This window comes from Petaurus breviceps, unplaced genomic scaffold (assembly GCF_028583685.1).
Source record: "Petaurus breviceps papuanus isolate PSGF00001 unplaced genomic scaffold, PetGlider_PUasm1.0 174, whole genome shotgun sequence".
Taxonomy (NCBI): Eukaryota; Metazoa; Chordata; class Mammalia; order Diprotodontia; family Petauridae; genus Petaurus; species Petaurus breviceps.
In genome coordinates, this window is record NW_027185761.1 from 60530071 (window position 1) to 60551051 (window position 20981).

At 50.4% G+C, this 20981-nt stretch overlaps 1 protein-coding gene across 3 annotated transcripts in view; it reads right to left on the reverse strand.

Annotated features, from left to right (window-relative positions):
* The window catches only part of BBS9 (Bardet-Biedl syndrome 9), a 339648-nt gene that overhangs the window by 308697 nt on the left and 9970 nt on the right, over positions 1–20981 (reverse strand). For all 3 annotated transcript variants that reach the window (XM_069084284.1, XM_069084282.1, XM_069084283.1), the window contains 4 exons: positions 14256–14378; positions 10776–10926; positions 8754–8818; positions 581–694 (listed from right to left, as the gene is read on the reverse strand). In XM_069084284.1, the coding sequence (XP_068940385.1) occupies positions 581–694; positions 8754–8818; positions 10776–10926; positions 14256–14367 (442 nt within the window). In that variant the 5' untranslated portion in view covers positions 14368–14378. The remainder of the gene's footprint in view (positions 1–580; positions 695–8753; positions 8819–10775; positions 10927–14255; positions 14379–20981) is intronic.

Below are 20981 nucleotides of genomic sequence, written 5' to 3' on the forward strand. Positions count from 1 at the left end.
CACACACACACACACACACACACACACACACACACACACACACACACTCACACACCCACACAGCTGCTTCTGACTCTGAGAGCCTGTGCACCTGGGGTGCAGCCACGATGCAACTCTGGCCCCAGTGTTCCCCACATCACTATGATCTGGCTATGTGCAGGCAGGAAGTAGTTGGGACCAATCTGTGGGACCCTTAAAAGTATTTTAAAGTTCTGGATGTTTGCAAGGTAGCGGAACAGGAATCTCAAATATGTTTAACTTAGCAATCTAGAAATAAGACAAAGTTGGAAAATGTTCACTCCAAAAGCTGGACTTTGTTTCCTTCCAACAACCACTTCCAAAGAGGAGGAAGGGAAAACAAAGGAATAAACACTCAAAAACCCCACAACTTGGGTCTGATTTTTTACATTATTAGGAGTGATTCAGTGAAATTCTACTTGGATACTTGAAGACAAGCCTAGAGGAAAGACACCTGTGTGCCCGGCTCGCTCTGGCCCGTGTCTGTGGCCTGGATGGCCAGCCACTTCCACTTGGCCTCACTTTGTGGCCACTCTTAAAACAAGAGACAGATCTACAGTACCTTTGACACCGCCAAAGGATCCATATGTCATGTTGCAGGCGACCCGCTGAAGATTATGTTCATACATAAGCTTGATCTGGTACTGGTTCCCATGTTCCACATTACCTAGAGTTCCTACAAAAACAGAAAATTATGATTTTGTATGTCATGAAGACAGATTAAAGGTGAATGATTCCTCTCATTTTCTGACCCATGTAGAAGACCTTCTTTTCCTGAATTCTGGGAATTACACTCAAAAATGGCAAAGCATGACCCCAGTCCACCAGAATTGGCCGTGACAGCTCCACTCGTATTGACCTGGGTCTGGTCTGCATGACCGCGGGGTGGAAGGTCCACCTTGGGCACCTCCTCAGGACAGGCCAGGTCTGTGGGACCAAGGGGGATGTCTGATTCCCAAAATCCTTCTAGCTCCAGCTGTAAAAGAAACCAAGTTAATTTTCCTTGGAGTAATTAGGGAAACATGACTACACAGACACACAAAATCCCCCACTTCCTTTCAAATGATGCTATTTTTCCATCCTACCATGAAAACACTTCAGCCCCCTATGAAGTCTCCTCTAATTTAATGGATAAAATGTGTCAGCTTCCCCCAGAGAAGCAAACAAACTACTCTGCAGAGAGAGTCTCCTTCAGAACAAAGGGAAAGACGTGTGATGGTGTCACTGAAACTCACGGCCTACAAGAAGGTCTAAAGCCTACAAGCTGCGGGGCTGTTATCTCAGCAGCCCTCCATCCATTAAGGGCACACCGAGACCTGAGAAAGTCTGTCCCCCCCACGGGCCTGGGCCTGGTGGAAGCAGGAAAGGCCTGGAAAGGGGGCGAGGGGAGAAGGAAAACACAAACACACGCTTTGGTATCAGCAACACAAAGGAAACCTTTGCTTCCATCAAACTAAAAAATAAACACTTTTTGTTGGGGGCAGGGAGGAGGGGAACCTGTCATAGCTGAAATAACCCCAATCTAGAGAAGGCTGAGCTCACAGGCTTCTGGTGCCAGCCACCACTGGGGATGGGGCTGGAGGGCACCATACAAATGCCAGCCATGCTTAGCATCTCTTGTCCCCATTGTACAGATGAGGAAATGGAGACTGACGGTCACACAGCTAGTAACTGAGGCAGGATTCAAATTCAGGTCTTCCTGACCCCAAGTCCAGCCTTCTTTCCACTGGGCTACCTGACTGGCTCCTTTCTATGGCAATTGTCTGCAAATCCTGGCATTGCCCAAATGTCTAATAAAAACCTAGGGACCAGTCAGAGTGCATCCAAGAACCAAGACAAAGCTCACCAATACATGCTGAGCTACACAAACAAGGAAGAAAAGTCTGGCTCAGAAAAGCATGAGGCCAAAGCCAGAGATGAAGTGTCAGCTCAGGGAAGTGAAAGGAGGCACACACACAAAGACTGAGGGGCACCCCTGGGAGGCCCGAGACATGTGGAGGAGGAGGCCTGCATACAGACAGACAGATGGATGGACAGGAGCCTATCAAGCCTCATGGAGACAGGCTCCCATCCGGGCCTGCATACAGACGGACAGACAGATGGACAAGAGCCTATCAAGCCTCGTGGAGTCAGGCTACCATCCCGGCCTGCATACAGACGTACAGATGGAAGAGGACCTGTCAGGCCTCATGGAGCCAAGCTCCTCTCCAACCTTACCCAAGGGCTCTCTGGTCTCTTGGTGTCCTTCCCTTTCTCTGTCTTTAACTCCAGACAGGCAAAGGACTGACCATCAACAAAGCATGGCTGTCCTAGCAGCCACTGTGAAGGAACACCTAGCAAAGGCTCAGAGGAGGAGCTGGGGCCTCCCCCCCATCCCCGCCACCCAGCAGCCGCACGGCGGGCACAGGGGGCGGGGCACAGACAAAGCAGAAATCTGCTTCACTGGATGAGCAAGGCTTGCCACGAGGGCCTTTATTTTGTCTGTTTTTCCCTTCAACTGGCGGGGAGAGAAAATAAATTATTGTTCATTGAAAAATGATACAAAACTTAAAGTTTTTAAGCCCAAGTTTCCTTTTCCACGTGTGGCTTTTCTAGTAGCTGCGCTGCGCCTCAGGGTGACGCAGAGGAAAGCATGCATGACAGGGAGTCAGAGAGCCCAGGTTCAAATCCTCATGGCCCAGCCCTTCTGGGCCTCAGTCAGATCACCTGCAGGAAGGGGTCAACGAGACATGCCCTGTGGGAGGGCAGGGCTGAGGAGGAGAAAACACCCTGGGCCATAATAGCCGAGGATGAAGAAGGGGCCAGAAAGGTGGAGAGGCTCCTGACTGAGGGTGGCAGGGGGAGAGTCCAGCTCCCCAACTCTGGCCAGGGAGTAAGGCTATGATCCAAAGCGCAGCCAGGGCAGGGAAGGGTATCCAGGACACCCGAACCATCAGGAGGGAGCCGGAAGATGGAGGCAGTAGGAAAGGGAGAGGCTGAAGATGACACCAAGTTTCTGAACTCTGAAGCCAGAATTCCAGAGGAAAGGCCACAGTGGAAGGAGAGAAAGGCCTAGAGGTGTGAGAGTCAGGTGGAGGGAGAGGGAGTCAGGAGAGTGGCATGTGGGGACATAAGTGTCTACTGACAGCCAAAGGCTCAGAAACACTGGCCAGGGACAGCGTGGCAGGGTGGGAGGGAGCCAACCACTGAACAATGAGTTCAGGCAGACTCACTAATTGGAAAAGTCCACTGAGTGGGGGAAGAAGAGGATGAGAGCTGAGGGCCTCCCTTGATTCCCCAAGTAGTGACAGAGTCCCTTGGAGCCCAAGAGGTAGGACCAAGATAACAGTACCTAAGAGACAGGAGCTAAAAATCAGGGGAACTGGGTCTGAGAATGGCCTCCTGAGCACTAGGGAGAAGAGGGGCCCCAAGGGCCTGATTTGGGGCTCCCTGGGCAGACTCAGAAGCCAGGCAGGCCACAGGCACCCATTGGCACTCTTGCAGGAGCAGAGGCAGAAGCCTCAGGCTGGCAGGTGAGCCCAGGGCTCCCTGGGAAGGCCCAGAGATGTCGGAAACCTTCTTCTGCCAAAGGATCCACAGGCTTCACCAGAACAGTCCAGACACAACACAAGCAAGAAAGTGCTGCCAGAGGAAACCCCTTCCCATGTACCTGGAGACAGACAAAAATGAAGCTGTCTATCCTGGTACTCAAGGTACTTCCATTCTGTCAAGGACACAGCAAATGCATAAATAACTATGCCCAGAATTCCTACCCAACCAACATGAGGGCACCTGGGGGAGGAAAGATGTCTTTGGGTCAGGTCTTAAAGAGGCAGGAAGGGGAAGGAGACAATGCCAAGTGACAGAGATGGAGAAGTCCCCAAAAGAGGAGCTAGACCAGAGGGCCAGGAGGTGCAGGACACAGAGTCAGGATGATCTCTGGAGTTCAAGCCTACTCTGGGACCCTGGGCAAGTCACTTCAACACTCTCGACCTCCATTTCCCTATCTGAAAAATGGGAACAATATTAGCACCTATTTCAAAGGGTTGTTGCGAGGATCAAATGAGAGAAGGTGTATAAAGCACTCTGCAACTCTCAAAGCATCACAGAAATGCCAGTGATCGCCACTGCTGCTTGTTCTCTGACTGGAACCAAGGGAAGGCACGAGTCTGGACAGGCCGGGGGAAGCCAGGCTGTGAGGGGCTTCCCTCAGTCTTGGAGGTGAGAGAGTGAGGGGTGACAGCTCTGGAGCCGGTAGAGCCTTAAGAAGGCTCAGGCCATAGCCCAGGCAAGGACAGAGAAGGGCTGGGGTGTAACAGGAGCCGGTGGGGACCCTCCAGGGAGGGTGGCGAGGGGCCCAGGGGCTGATACACTAACGGGGCTGGCCAACCTGACATTGTTCCATGAAGGCTGGGTGTGACTGCTCATTATAACGGTAATGTACTGGCATGGGCAGTGTCCTGGTCATTCAGAGGCAGCTCCCACCATGCACTGTCCACAGCTCCCTGCTCAGCCAGCTTGGACAAAGGGCTGGTTTCCAACATGGAAAACGCAGACACCCACGTTGGTCGCTAGAGGGCGGCCTTGGCTCATCCGCGAGGGAAGACGAAGCTGACTCCAAAGCATCCCTGCACAGAGGATGCCACAGTGAGCCGCCAGCAGCATCAGGTCCCAGGAACAGCGGCCCCATCCTGAGCTCGCCCGCTAAGAACAAACACATCCAATTACCTAGGCCCAGGCGCCAGATGCTGCGGGCTGGCCACCGCCCTCCTCCAGGCCTGGCCCCAAATGAGATGCACGGCCACCTCGGGGCGCGCAGCCGGGGCCCACACACACGGAGGCCGGCCCCTGAATAGGCGCCCCGGGGAGCTCGAGCTGGGGCAGATGGGACAAACAGCCAGGCAGTGGTTCCCAGAGCTGAATGGGAGGGGGTGGGCGCAACTCTCTGGGGCGCACTGGGTGGTGCTTTTAATGACCCCGAGCTCACCAGAAATAAAGGCCCCCCCTTTGTGAAGGGCTTCCTCCCTGCGAGAGCATTCTATAATGCGAGTCATTATGGTGGCGAACACTGCAAAAGCGGCCTCCTGCCCATGCCGACGTCTGGCTGCGCCCTCCGCCGCGCAGGTGCAGCCGGACACCCAGGACACAAAGAGGGGCCTGGGCAGGCCTGGCTGGGGGAGGAGGCCCCGCAGATGGAGAGGGGAGACAAAAGGGCGGTGAAAGACAAACACTGGAGGACCCGCTGGGTCACTCTGCACAGCGATTCCCAGGACCCGGGCCCAGAAAAGTGGATGCTCGGCGGGGGCCTGCACACTCTCCTGACAAAGTCATTTCAGCAAAGGCTCTGGCCTGGGGCAGGGGACGGGGAAGGAACAGTGATATGTGTGCTTATGTGTGCACACACGTATATGTATGTAGACACAGACATACACAGTATGCACTCGACACATGTGCTCGACACGGACAACATCTGTATCCCTACATGCCCACACAACCCCGGGGCTCAGAGGCCGAGCTGGAGCAACGCCTGTCCAAGGTGGGCCACTGAGGCCTCGGGGCTGACAGCACGCAGACTGGGGACTCCAGGTCAGAGCGCTGGGCCTGGAGTCATCAAGATCCGAGTTCAAATCCAAGTTCTGGCTGTGTGATCTTGGGCCAGCCACTTAACCTGTTTGACTTGGCTTCCTCATCCATAAAATGGGGATAAAAAAGCACTTACTCCCAGTGGCCTCTATAAGAGCTTCTCCCCTCTCCTTGCCCAGGCCAGCTCCACACATGGCCCGGCTCCCAGCTCTCTCTTTTCCAGTAGATTGGAACATCAATCTCTCTCCCCTGTCTCTGTCTCTATCCCTCTTCTCTCTTCCTCTCCCTCTATCCCTTTGTGTGTGTGTGTCTCTATGTGTCTCTCCCTTCCTCTCTCCCTCACCCCTCTCCCTTTCTATCTCTGTCTCTCTCTCTTTCTGTGTCTCTGTCTCTGTGTCTCTCTCCTCCCTCCCTTTTTTATCTCTCTCTCCTTCCCTCTCTTTTCTCTCTGTCTTTCTGTGTCTCTCTTCCTGTCTCTTCCTTTCTCCCTCCATCCCTCTCTCTCCTTTCTCCCCCTCCTTCCCTCCCTCCATTCCTCCCCCCATCTGTCTCCCTCCCTCTCTCTTCTCCTCTCTCTGTGTCTCTATCTCTGTCTCCTCCTCTCTCCTTCTATCTCTCCCCCACTGTCTGTCTCTCTCCCTCTCTTCTCCTCTGTGTCTCTCTCCCTCTCTCTCTCCCTTTCTCCCTCCATCCCCCTCTCTTCTCCTCTCTATCCCTTCCCCCTCACTCTTTACCCCTCCATTTCTCCTTTCCCCTCTCCTTTTTTCATCTCTCTCTCCTTTTCTGTCTTTGTCTCCCTCTATCTCTCTCCCTCCCTCTCCTCTGTGTTTCTGTCTCTGTCTCTCCGTTTCTCCCTTTCTCCCTCCAGCCCTCTCTCTTCTCTCTCTCCCCCTTCCTCTCCCATCTCTCTCTCTCTACCTCCCTCCCTCTATTTCTCCCTTCCCCTCTCTCTTTTTTGTCTGTCTCTGTCTCTCTCTCTGTCTTTGTCTCCCTTCCTCTCTCTTCTCCTCTCTCTCTCTCCGTCTTTCCCTTTCTTCCTCCAACCCTCTCCCTCTTTTCTCCTCTCTCTGTCTCACTCCCTCTCTGTCTCTCTCTCTTCAACTCTCCCTCCCTCCCCTTCCATCTGTCTGTCTCTTTCCCCTCCTGTCTCTTTCCCTCTGTCTCTCCCTTTCTCCTTCCATCCCTCTCTCTCTTCCTCCATCTCCCATCTGAATCTCCCTTCTCTCTCTCCCCCTCCCCCTCCCTTCCTCTGTTCCTCCCTCCCCTCTCTCCCTTTTTTGTCTGTCTCTCTTTCTCCCTCTCTCAACTGTTTCTCCCTCTTGTCTCTTTCCCTCTCTCTCCCCCATCTGTCTTTCCCTCTCTCTGTCTCTCTCTCTCTGCCTCTCTCTCTCTCTGTGTCTCTCTCTCTCTGTCTCTGTCTCTGTCTCTCTCTGTCTCTCTCTCTGTTTCTCGCTCTCTGTCTCTCTGTCTCTGTCTCTGTCTCTCTCTCTCTCTCCAGTCTTTCCCTCTCTATTGGTCCTTTCCCTATCTTCAGACATGCCCAAGTCTCCTTCAACCTTAAAAAACGTCACCGAGGTCCAAAGAACTCAGTCAAAAACTAGTAAGTGCCACTGGAAGGATATGAACCCAGGTCATCCTAGCCCATGGTCAGTGCTCTGCCCACTGTACCACACTGACAGGAAACCATTTTCAAACTGATTCATTCACCAACATCGGCTCAGTGCTTCCTATAAGCTAAGACCAACACTCAATGTTGGGGCCACAAAGACAATAAAAAGACATCCCTGTCCTGTCCTCAATGCAGGGAAAACATTCATTCACAGAAAGTTAAGACAAACTCTTTTCAAAGTCCAATACACTTCATTTCCAGGAAGGGAGGTTTCTGGGAAGGGGCAGTGGACCGAGCTTCCACTGGGGAAGAAGCCAAGAATTCTGGGGCCCACAGCGCAGCCAGTGGGGCCAGATGCAGGCACCGGGCAGGAAAGCCATCGGTGGAGACAGACACTGAGCTCTGAATGCAGCCTGAGCACGTGCTGCAGAAACAAAGCAACACCTGGGAGACCTGAGTATGAATGCCAATGGCTCCCATCTCTGGAGTCCTTGGCAGGTGGTCCCATTTTACAGATGAGGAGCCCAGAGTCACAGGGCTAGGAGGCATCTGGGGCAGAATGCAAACCCAGGCTGTCCTGACTGCAAGCACAGGAACAGAACTATGACAGACATAGAGAGCTGCCTGACGCTGTCCTGTCAATGAGGTATTAAGGAAAAGTTATATTAATGTCCAAATTTAACCACAGTCTTTCTTTAAAGGCATGTGCAACATATCTAACCTACATCAAACTGTTTACTGTCTTGGGGAGGGGGGGACCAGAGGGAGAAAATTCTGAACTCAAAATGATTTTTAAATGAACGTTAAAAATTGTCTTTATGTGTAATTGTTAAAAACAAAAAATAAAATACTATTTAAAAAAAAAAAAGCCATCTGCAAGGTGCCCCGAGAGCTAGGAAGCTTAGAAAGGAGACTCTGGGAATCTAGGGCACTTGCTAAACCAGAGCGCACTCTCTCCCTCTCCATAAAAGCTCTCAGAGCAGGAAAGCTCCTCCTCATCACCACTGGCCCACCCTGTCGGCCAGGGGTGAGTGCCCCTCCAGCCCTTCACCTCGTGCCCCACCCCACACTGAGAAGCTGACTGGCCTCACTGAATCCAAAGCCCCAGGAATCCAAGCCTCAACTGGGTTCGAAATATTCTGAGTGAAGCCCCAAGAGGAAGGAAACTGGAAATGCTATTTACTCATGAAGACTAGAAAGCCCAGTATCTCTCCTCTCCATCCTCAGTTTCCTCACCTATTTCACAAAGTTGTTCTTAGCAAATGAGATGCTGCAAGTAAAACCTGAAAACATCTCAAGGCCTGGGAAGCCAGCATCATCATCCTTGGAGTCCCTGGGCCCAGGGAAAAGGCAGACAAAATGCCTCAGGGCTAATGGAGAAGACTGAGAAGCAGTAGAGGGAAGAACAAAGGCAACTTGAAAGCTTTCAACCCAGCATTCTGGCGGGGCTACTGAGAGCCCGAGTGCCCATAATGCGGGAGGCCGTTCTCCAGCCTCCAGGAAGCTCCTTAAGCCGTGAGAGGGGCTGAGGAGCAGCAGCAACGTCGTAGAGTGTGTTTCTTACCTGAGACAGAGTAGACACAAAGCTTTCTGGCATGGAGGACAGCCAAGTGCAGCAGCTCCGTCCCCCTGTCAGAGAGAAGGGCACAGTTTACAAGGGGGTGGCAGACGGGGGCCAGGAGAGTCGGTCAGTTACCAAACAAGCATTATTCAGAACATACAGGGGTCCGACTGACAGGCCAAGACAGCCCCGAGCCCCGGGCCCTGAGGGACACAGGATTACGGCTCAGGCTAGGAGAACTGCTCAATCCCAAAAGGGTTTGAACTGAAAAATCAACGCAAAGGTAAGCTTCCTACACACACTCATGTCACCCCAGACACATGCACGCACCACCCTCCTCCTTGGCCCTATAATCGCCACACATCTCTCTTTTCTTCTCCCCAAGCTTTGTCTTTGTGGCCTGACTCTCCATTGACTCTAGACTCCTTGCAATCTCGGCTTTGCTCTGGGGATCACGGTGGGAGCCATGGAGCCACCTGTGCCCTCTGTGAAAGATCCCCCTGTGTCCAAATTCAGCCCAGGCTCTCCCTAAGCACCCTTGCTGCCTCTGACTCCAAGATGGCCACCTGGCCAGCATGTGCAAGGCAGAAGTCCTCATGTGCCCCTGCTAAGTCTGTTCCCCTCCACTCTCCTATTTCTCACTGGCATTGCCACCCTGCTTTCAGGCCTCTCCCCCATCATCTGTATCCAACTCCCCATCTCCCCTGCTCAAGCTCGGCTTTGTGAATTGTGCCCTGATGCCCTGCTGGCCAAAGGGAAAGCCACCCCCTCCTCAGGGCCTCCCAGAGCTCTCTGCCTGGACCTCCCCTGTTCCCCAGCACATCCCTCCTGGAATTTCGACAGTCTGCCTATGTCCGAGCCTGGAAACCCCCTGAAATGAGGGGTCACCTCCGGCTCCCGAGGCAGTGTGGCTGGCACAGTACTTTAACAAATGCTGACAAAGTTGAAGAAGAATACAAGCCCACTTGGGAGACTCCTCGGACCCCATCGCCTCCATTTGGCCCAGGACAAACAGATGGGTTCACATTTTTCACCGTAGGTCTCATCTTTCCTTTTCACTCTCTCTCATTTCCATTCTCTCGCAGAGTGTAATTAGACTGCACCTGCACTTGGTACAAGCCAGATTTCTGTGGGGGGTGGGTAGGGGTGGGGGGAAGGAACTTGGCCATTAGAAGAAACAGTATATTCAATTCCCCAGCAGCTTATCAGAGTGCCTGAAATCCAAGCAATTCCTCAGAGCTAAGCAGCTCTCGGAAGACAATGCACATTTGTCACCCTGTCACCCAGAAAGATAACACCCAGGATTGGTGCGATTTTTGCTTCAGCTCAGAAACAAAATGATTCTGGGAAGAGGGGACATATAGCTTCATTTTTCTTCCTTTTTAATGGGTTTTCTCGCTCCAAATACATATGCATGACAAATACCCACAGAGAATGCACGCTTAACAGAATCCAGCGCTCCAGAGACCAAAGAATAATCACACCTACGGAAATCACAATTTTTTAAATCACATATTTACAAGGAAAATAGCCATTCTCCCAAATAATTACACCATGCGATGAAGCCACAAAGCCCTAATGCTGGGCATGGCCCAGCCTCAAAAGGCAGCCTTACAGACACAGGGTGTCCACACAAGGGAGTGGATTCTTAAAATCCCACACTAAGACACTAAAAGGTGATGACCACCAGTTGGTGGCACTTAATTCCTTCTTTAATTCTGACTTTTCCTAGAGCTTTGGGGGCTTCATTCACAGTCTCTGCATGGGAGTTCCTGGCAAGCCAGGCATCGGCTGCCTTTAAGGTCTAGCTTATTAAGCCCACAGAGCCATACGATAATTTCCATCGAATGAAAGCAGTGTGCAGCTGGACCAAGAATGTCAAGGAAAACGTATGGATTCATAAAGGGCATTTACCTTTCAGGCACAGACACTTTCTAAAAGTGACAGGCAGTCTTAAGGGAAGCAAAGGCTTTAATCACCATAATTAAGACATTAATCACTGCAATTGTTAGCAACTGTACTTACGAAACAAATTTTCCCACTTCCACTTGGAGGATGGGATCTCGTAAATGAACCTCGAGGAGTAAATCTTCAGCCTGGGCTCCATCACCCACTTTCACTGGGTGCGGGGAGAAGATGCGCAGATAACCTGTGTAACTGCCCACAACTATTTTATCTGGGAAAAGAGAAAGAAGTCTGAAGATGCCATCAACAAAACATCTTAGAAAGCCAACTTCCTGCGTGTGTATCTGTGCTAACCTTTGTAAATAAGACATTATCGGTAGCAAACACATGGGAATGACATTCTTGGCCATCAACATGCATATTAATGTGTCATTAACCATTGGTCATTAATGTGTATATTCATATTATAACAAGACATCAATATGTATTACATCAATTATTCATGTCGGACTCTTTGTGACCCTGTTTGGGGTTTTCTTGGCAGAGATACTGGCATGGTTTGCCATTTCCTTCTCCGGTTCATTTTAGAGATGAGGAAACTGAGGCAAACAAGGTTAAGTGACTTGCCCAAGGTAACACAGCCAGTGAGGAACTGAGGTCAGATTTGAACTCAGGTCCTCCTGACTCCTAGGCTGGTGTTCTATCCACTGCATCACCCCACCTGCCCTTCTTAGTTAAACTGAGACTGTTTCTCAAAAATAAATATAAATCACCAATTCTGTTATCCTTGCCTCCATTAATTTGGGGGTAACCACAGGTGATCTCTCAGCCCAAAGGCAGTGAATCCAACATCTGTTTGCCTCTTTATCCAATGCTCACTCCCTATCACAAAAGGATGTTTGTCAGATGCCAAACCACTCAGAAGGAAACTCCCTTGGAACTCAAAATGTGGGGGGCATCATAAATTCTCCTTTTCTGAAGATATTTGGAAATGGGACAAAGGGTCCTTCCAAGGCCTCCCCACTTTCCTAAACTACAACCACAAAATAAAGCCAAATCAAGGAGATCGCAGAGAAGTTGGCAGCCTGAGCAAACATCTAAAAGAAACCAAAAGATATGACACGGTGTTGTACGGATTTCTTCCCCTCCATGGACATAAATCACGGCAGGCTGCAGACCAGTCTAGCAGTGACAGCATTGCAGGCTCTACAGAGCTGAGCTGTTGCTATTTAAAAGCAGTTGTTTGTGACCCAGACCTACAGAAATGTAGCATTAGCATCAAGGTTTGCAAAGCACCTTCCTCAAACCCCAGGAGGCAGGCTAAATAAGCATTGCCGTCCCCAGGAGAAGAAGGAGCTGAGGCACAGGGAGGGGAAGGGTCCGTGGGCCCCCAGCCAGCAGGCAGCACAAGCAGGCTCTCAGCTCCAAGTGGCATCCTCTCTCCCCAGCACCCCAGACCCAAATCCTGGCCGTCCTTCATTCAGCTGAGAATCGCCACGCTCTGTGCAGGCTTTCCCTGGAGATTCCCAGGGATCGACCTCAACTCTTCTCTCGCTTTAAGCCGGTGAACTTGTTGGCTTTGGGTTCAAAGCGTCCATCTCCCTGCTCCCATCAAACATTCACCAGGGAACAGAGAAGAATTAACAAACACAGTGGCAGAAGGGAGGACTCACATTCTGTGGGCTTCATCTCTGAACTTGGTGACTAAGTAACCAAAGCCAGAACTGTGCTACAGGGAAGGGAATAATCAGCATTCTTATTTCCAAATATATCTCTTAAAATAAGATTTCACTATGTTCTGAGTAGGGCATCTGGGGGCACAGTGACAGAGGACCAGGCCCGGAGTCATGGACTTCTTCATGAGCTCAAATCCAGCTTCAGACCCTTCCTAGTTGTGTGACTGAGCAAGTCACAGCACCCTGTTTGCCTCAGTTTCCCAATCTGTAAAATGAGCCAGGGAAGGAAATGGCAAAACACTCCAACATCTTTGCTAAGAAAACCCCCAATGTGGTCGGTCACAAGGAGTCAGACACAACTGAACAGCATATTCTGATCACATTAGGATAAGAAAAAGTGTCCTTTGGCATTGAATATTTCAGAACAGAATTACTCGCCTTTCTGGTCCCACAGACTGGGATGAACTATCCAAAATCCAGAGACTTCCTGATGTGCCAATGACCACTGGCCTACACAGTGACATGCCACCTTCCTGGCAGACAAAAGGTCATGGCCTTTATTAATAAGCAAACCAGTCAGAGTTTAAAGAACCATTTTGGTCCCACTCAACAAAAAGTCTTTTTCAGATACCCACTCAACTGTCAAAGATAGCTAAATCTATTCTTTGTTGATTTTTGACCGCCTCAGAAAGTCTGGGAAAGAGAGCTTCCAAAGAGGGCTCTGAGGCAGTCCATCTAGCACCCCAGGACCCCTGGACACCCCTTTCTCCTCAGGCACCTCTTCACTGCCTTGCCCAGGCTGCCAGACCTAACCCTGAAGTCTGGGCCCGACTGTGGCTGTCCTGTCTGCCTCTATTTTTCACTGGTTATCTAAGAGTTAAGGATTAGCAGATTAATGATCTTCTCCCATCCACCTGCCCGAGCTAACCTCTCTAAGCTTTCCTGGGGCCTTTTCTGCTGATCTCATTACTTGCAGCAGAAATGGGTGGTGGGGGGAAATTGGGATGGATGGGTTTTTCCACCCAGACCGATGGAAAGGCACTAGAATGCTCTCCCCAGGCTGCCTCACAGAGCCTGTCACATTATCCCTGAACAAGATTTAACAGCTTGAGGCCTTACTGAACAGGAGGATAAATTAGTTTAATCCTAGATGGGCTTTGTTTTTGAAGACCAGTTTAAAAGAACAAAATGCTGTTCCTCAAGGAGGAAAAGAAGCCATTGTGATAGGTAATAAATAAATAAAGTTTTAAAAGCCCAGCCTCTGGTTAACGGAATAGCAAGGAAAAACAGCGATCCATTCTGGTCTTTTGGGGACTTGGTTGCTCAGTTGTGCCCGAGGCTTCCCGAGCCTATTTGGGGTTTCCTTGGCACAGATTCTGGCGTGGTTTGCCATTTCCTTCTCCAGCTCATTTTATAAATGAAGAAACTGAAGAAAACAAGGACATCTGACTTGCCCAGGGTCACACAGCTAGTAAGTATCTGAGGCCAGATTTGCACTCAGGGCTTCTATCCACTGTACCAGTTAGCTGCCCCTTTGAGGACTTTACTATTAAACTAAAACAAGCATGCTTTCATGAACCACAAACATGGGAGACTTGTACTGAAGGAAGGAACCTCAACCCTCCCATTTCTCAGATGAGAAACCTGAGACCCAAAGCAGGGAAATGACCCCTCCAGAGCCAGCTACGGATTTTAATTCAGGTCCTTTGTTTGCAGAACTGGGGCTCACAAGCTGTGTGATGAATGACAAGTCTCCTTCCACCTCTGGCCCTCAGTGGCCTTGCCTAGGTTATTCGATCACTTGGGTCCACAGACCAGTCTGGGCTCCAACCTAGAAGTCTAAAGGCTGACCCAACAGGCCCAGTGCTACAAAGTTGCAGGACAGACCATGCTGCTGAAACCCCACATCATCCACGTTGCTTACCCTCTCCACTGCAACTGTTGTCCACGTCAGCCACACACAAACACCCCTGGTCAAATTCTTCTTTCTCTCCCAGGACAGTAGACCACCAGTCTCGAGCTTTAAACAAGGACATTTTCTTTCACCCTAAAAACAAAGCATTATCTTCAAGGTAAAAATATCCACATCACAGTCCTCAATCTCTTCAGGGGAATCAGTAAGACCTAGGGGCCTTGAAAAGGAACTGCTAAATTAACTTGGAATCCTCCATTTTCTGAGTCATTTGTGAGACTGCAAGCAAAACTGCTTGAAATCTTCACACCATTTCAGCTTTGGGGAGTTGGAAGGGAGTTCAGAGGCAATCCAGTCCCACCCAGACAGGAGAGGGATCTCATGGGCTTCTCTGTGATCACCCGGCTTCTGCTTGCCAGTCTCCAAGAAAGGGCATCCTAGCCCGAGGCAGCACGCCCTCCCTGACTGCTCCGAGTGCAAGCCCCCCCCCACCCAGGCTTCCCTTCCTGGGTCCCATTTCAGTAGCTCCTTCAATCTGACCCATCAAGTCAGATGGCTTCAAAGAGCTCGGTTACTGTCTCTGATGGTCAGACTGAGAAAAGACCCCTGGGAATCCTTAGGGAGATTCTCTCTTCCATTCTCTCTTCTCTTTGCCAACTTCCAAAGAAGTTGGTTGCAAATGGAACCTAGTATCCTGAAGGAGTTTATTTATCTCATCAAAAATAAGAAAAGAATTTCACTCGGCCCTGTTCACAAGAATTAGAGCCAAGGACTTTTCAAAAGCCAATTTTCCCCTCTCAGAGAAATCAGCTTCAAAAATCATAGCGAGCACATACACTGAGCATCTTCCTCAAGGTAAGCATGACCTTACACCAAATGACTGCCCCGAGGAAGGTACAAGGATCTGCCCAAGGTAACACTGCTAAGTATCTATAATGCAAACAGCTGGCTCCCTAGGGTTTACAAAGTGCTTTACACGAGCTCATCTGACCCTCACAAGAACTCTGCAGGCCAAGTCTTCCTGCTCTTATTTTACAGGGAAAGAAACTGAGTCTCAAAGTCTAGGATCATACAGCAAGTAAATGTCTAAGACAGGATCTGAACCCAGGCCTTTCTGATTCCAAGTCCAGCATCATATAGCCACTTATGTCCTCCAATTAATACTGTTATCTAAATAGATTATCCAAGAAACCACACAACCACCCAGCTGGACAATCCAAGCACTGGACAACAGGCCCATCCACCAGGCTCCATCTCTGGAAGCGGCCCTACTCTATCCCAGAAAACAACAGTGGAGAACGGCTACAAGCCAGAAAGAGGTCACAGCTGCCGAGCCCTCGCTGCTCAACGAGGGGAACAGGACTGAGGCAGGAAATCCCAAGAGGACAAAGAGAGAAGCCAGCAGGCCAGAACAGGTGATGGATCTGCCTTGAATTCTGGAATCTCTAAGTGTTTCCAGCAGCTATTATTACTGGCGACATTATGCAGCCACGCAGCTCACCCAAGACCGGAAGTCAAGGCAGGCAGGAGGACCTCGTCACCTCAGCCACCACCTCAGTCACCACCTCAGTCCTCAGCAGCAGCCCTTTTCCACAGAATTTCACCATTAACATAACAACAGCCTCCCTATCTCTTAAGCACCACAGCCTTCCAGTGTGTACCTGGCCCTGAGTCTGGTCCTACAAGGGAAATCACCTCACTGTTTTTAATTTTTGAAATAACTACTACACCAAGGCCTTTCTTACACTGTGGTCACTTCCCAGTAAGTGCCCCCCACTTCTGAAGGGGCAGTGGTCCTGCCTGGACAGACACACCTCTATCCTGCTCCTTTGACAAGTCAGGAAACCAAATCTGGGAGAGGCTTAGCAGAGTGGCCGTATCCCATCCAAGATATGCATAAGGTTTTCATAGCCTGGCTCCATCCATCCATAGGGTACAAGCCTCGGCTGGACGAGGTGGCCCCCGAGGTGACTGGGGGATGCTCTGGCCACTGGCCTGGCTGTTGGAAGCCCTGGCATGTGTCTCAGCTCTCAACTGGTAACAGTCACGTAAGTCACGACTTACTCTGGGGGCCAGAGAGCCCTTCTGTTCAAAGGAGAAGATACATACTCATGCACAGGCTGTTATAAGAAAGCGATTCTGCCAACTGCCAAGCACACTCCAAACAGGGGCTGAGAAGGCAAAGGAGAGGCATTTATTATCCCCTGCTCTGTCCCTGGTCCCCTGCCTGCCCCAGAAACACAAAGACCAAATCAAAACAGCCCCCAAGCCCCTAAGAGTGCACTCTTTACTGGACACAAACAAATGCTAGGCTCTTTGCAGAGCAGGGACAAGGGCCTCAGGTAGCCAGTCAGGTGGGCTGAGCACTGCAGGAGGCATGGCCTGGGATTCTGGGAGGGAAAGGTAGGCAGAGGCTGCCTTTCAGGCACGGGGCATGGTGGGAAAGGCAGAGACACATAACTAACTTGGCAAGAGAAGTTCGCAACAGACTGTGGAGGGTTTTGAAATGCCAAGGGAGGGGGTATTTCAATACTGGAGGCAATTAGAGCAGAGCCTGGCTCAGTGGGCCCAGAGCTGGAGGAAAATCATTTTCACAGCCAGACAGCCGATCAATTGGTGAGAAGAGAAATCTGCTGCAGAGAGACCAATTAAGACCAGTGGAGCAGAGCAGGCCCGGACTGGCTGGGTGAGGGGAGGGGGAGTGAATCAGCACGGCTCCCCCTCACCTTCCTATCAACACTGCGCTCTGGCTTCTGCCCTCATCACTCAGCTGTCACTGCTCTCGGGAGGGGGCCTCCCCATGGGCCAGCTCAGTTCTTCACCTCTCTGAGGCTCCCAGCCCCTCCCCTCTGGGGCCTCAGAACCCGGCTCTCCCTGGGCTCACCCGCCCCCATCATCCAGAGCAGACCCTGCCTGCCCTGCTCTGCTCTGGCCACACTCTCAGCTGGCAGCACCAGGAGCTCCCAGGTGCTTAATTATCATCCGATGCACACGCCTGACTCACCCACATCTCTAGGTGCCTATTAAACAGTCCAAACAAGCATCCCATAGGCTTCTATCTCAGACTCAAAATGTCCAAAACAGATCTCACTCTCATCCCCCAAACCCATGCCCTTCCTGATGCCTCTGTCCCCACTTCCTGACCCATCCCTTTTCTCCCCAGATCCTGCACTGATGCTAATATTTCACATCAGCGTAACCCAGCAGAGTCAGCTGCGCTTGGCCATCCCAACCAGGGTATGGCCGCAGGAGGAACCAGCAAGGTAACGGCCTAGTCTAATTCAGGAGAAGAAAGGAAAGGAATGAGGTTTTTCTCTTCCCCAAAGGTTGGTTTCTTCAGAAGGGAGAAACTGTTTGATCAAATCAATTCAGCAAATATTTATATTACACAGGGACAGAGAAGCATAACAGAAGTGAGGGAGAGAAGGGAGACTCTTATTCAAAGCTTATCCAAGATCCCCATTATCTGGTTAATAGAGTCCTGGGTCTAGCATTCAGACTATCCAAATTCAGAATATCCAAACTAACCCACCTAATTATGATCTCTCCCACATATACTATTGCTCTAACCAGACTAAATTGGCCATTCTTAAAATACAGGCTGTGGTTTCCTGCTTCTTTGCCATTTTCATTGTGCTCCCTTCCCTGAGTCATCCCCCAGCTCAATTCCACCTCCCACAATCCAGCCTCAATAATGGCACCCGACCCCACAGGGGCTCCCCAAATGCCCACTGCCCAAACCCGCCCAAGATCCCCATGGATGTATGCACACATCTTGTCTCCCCAGGAGAATGGAAGCCCCCTCCTCCTGTGCCTGTGTAACCCCAGCACTAGCCGCACGCTAGCTGGCACAAAGCTGTACTTCATGACGGCTGTCACATCACACCGTGCACCATAACTATTTGTCTGTCTCTTACCTCAGGCACACATGTGATCCCAGGCTCTAACCCACCCATTCAGACTAAACTCATACTTCTTCAATACTTCACACATTATCTATTTTCCCCAAAGTGGGCTACTCTCCATGCCCCCCATTCTCTTTCTTGCCTCTTCTCACAGCTCCCCAAACCATTCCTAGAAACAATTTTCCACTCAGTCCCCATCCATCCATTCATCTATCCATCTATCCATCCGTTCATCCATTTATCCATTTATCCATCCATCCATCCATCCATCCATCCATCCATCCATACATTCATTCTTTTAATGACTATGTACTAAGGGCTTCCAGTGTGGAAGGTCTTTGCTAAGCAGCTGAGCTACAAAGATCTTGAATGGCCCAGTGCTAGACCTACAAAGGCCTTACTAAGAATATGGCAGCACACTTAGGAGACAAATGCTAGGGAGCGAAGGAAGCAAAGGGGAACCCCACCTCGAGGGCTCGAGGAAACTGCACAGGGCCACAGTGGGGAAGGAACGGCTAGATGGGGACCTGGGGGCTGGAGCGGGCTGCAAGCTCAATGAGACAACTGGGTCACGTGGTAGTCCCAATGCCATCAGTGGCTGTGTTAAGAGGGACCTAGTTAGTGTAGGATAAGAAAAGAAACGACCAGTGAGGAAGTTCGATGTTGGCATCAAATCCCCCTGCTTAGGGGCTAATCCAGAATCAAGAGGGAACCAACCACACAATTCTATCAGGCTCAGAGCCACTCCCCAGTGGACAAGTGGTGGGTCCACGTGAGCCACAAAACTATAAACAACTCTATGAAAGATTGCTTAAAATCACCAAAAGTAAGAGAAATATACATAAAAGCAACTCTAACTCACCATCAGCAAACTGGCACAAAAAACAAGAGATGGGGCCAGGGAGGGCTGAAGAGGCTGCAGAAGCCAGGAACATTCCTCCGTGGGGAAGCCACGAACTTGCCCAACCATTTGGGCAAAAAACAAAAAGGCATCACACTACCAACAACAGTAAACAAACTGCCCAAATACCCTCAGCCTTTTCTTTCAGAGGCCAGCGCTGGACACACAGCCCAACGAGGCAGGCCACATGATGCCAGAACACCCACCACAGCACTACCTGGAGTCAGAAAAAGAAACAGACCAGAGTGAAGAGCCATCAACTGGGGAACGCTGAGAGAGGAACAGAACAGAGAGCTACCACTCTGTATGAAGCAAAGAGGACAAGGCTTTGGGAGAAGCACAGGAAGACTGAGATGAACTGATGCTGAGTGGCCCAAAGAGAACCAAGAAAATGATAAACACAATGACAACAACACAAACGGAAATCACAATAACAAGAAAGCGCCAGCCAACAGCCAAGCTCGGCCGGAGAGGCCTGTGAAGATGGCGCACGGCCCTCCCTCTGCCCTGCTTCTCCCAGCACATACACGGCTGTGAGGGCTGGTCTGATGGAAGCGCTTCTTTCTTCTTTCTTTTCCAACCTGTTCCAAGGGGTGCTGGGTAGAGGTAAGGGGAGGAATAAATTTGGAAATGAAAGCAGCTGCATCCCAACAGATGCCAGGGGCCATTTTTTAAACAGGCACTGCGTCCAGCACCCTGCTCAAGTCCATCCTCGTCAGGTCAGCTCTGGGATGCTGAGCTCAGCTGGAGGCAGTAGCATTTTAGGAAGCAGTTACACATGACACAGTACCCTAAGGGGGTGGCCAGAATAAGGAAGGGCCCTGAAATCACAGCACAAAAGCATTCAATAAAGAAATTGGGATTGATTGTCCTAAAGAAGGGACAAGTCAGGGGAGCCATGACAGCTCTCAACAAGTATCTATGAGACTGTCAGGCCTGTCACGTGGAAGGACTGGCAGGGTCTCACAATGTTCAGGAGGGCAAAGCTGGGGGCACTTCAGGCTGCCTATGGAATCCATGCCAATAATGGCCCCACAGTGAACTAGGCTCCCTCGCCCAAGGCTGTATGGCTGCCAGTCAGGCATGGGGCACAAGGGACTTTTCTTTAGATTGAAGTGGGTACTATTTGAGGTTCCTCCCAACTCCAATATTCTACAAATAAAACAATTTCGGAAAAGTGGCCACTGGTCACTAAAAGCATTTTCCCAATCCCTCTGAAGTTCCACTCTCCCAAGTTTGACAAGAAGAAACAGAGGGAGATGTAGGCACAGTACCCTTCACAATGATCTCCAGAAAACCAAAAAGCCCAAATCTTTAGGGTATGGGAGAGAGTAACACTATTCCCAACAAAACCCTTTTTTTTAAATGGCTGGACTAGAAACTGACAGCTCCAAAGTCAAAAGAGAGGCCCAGTCCTCTCTGGCTTTCATGTAAGACACATAATCAGTTTTGATATCTGTGAATGTCAAAGCTTTTCCACAAAAGGCCAGATATGACAGGTCATCCTTCAGCCAAAACAGAGCATAAACATATTACAAGGAGATCACACTTTACCCAATGACTGCATAATCAAATCATATGCAATTAATGTAAATACTCATTTATCAAGACCCTACTACCTACCAGGAATTCTTGTTGGTGCTGAGTATCTAAAAATAAAAATAAAAGCGGGGCCTCCCTCCTACATTCTAGCAAGAGGGGAGGGGGAATAAAACATTACAGGTTAACAAAGACAAAAATCTATTCCAAACTCACCCAAGGAAGCCAAAACAGTCATTTGAAGAGGGAGGGAGAGGGGAGGATTGATGGAGGAGGAGGCATCAGGGAAAGCAGAGTTTATGGAGCATCAGCAAGAAGACAGTTTACTCCAGATATGGGGGGCCAGCCACAGAGTCGAGAGGTACTGGCATCTGGGGGTGGGAGAGGGGAAGA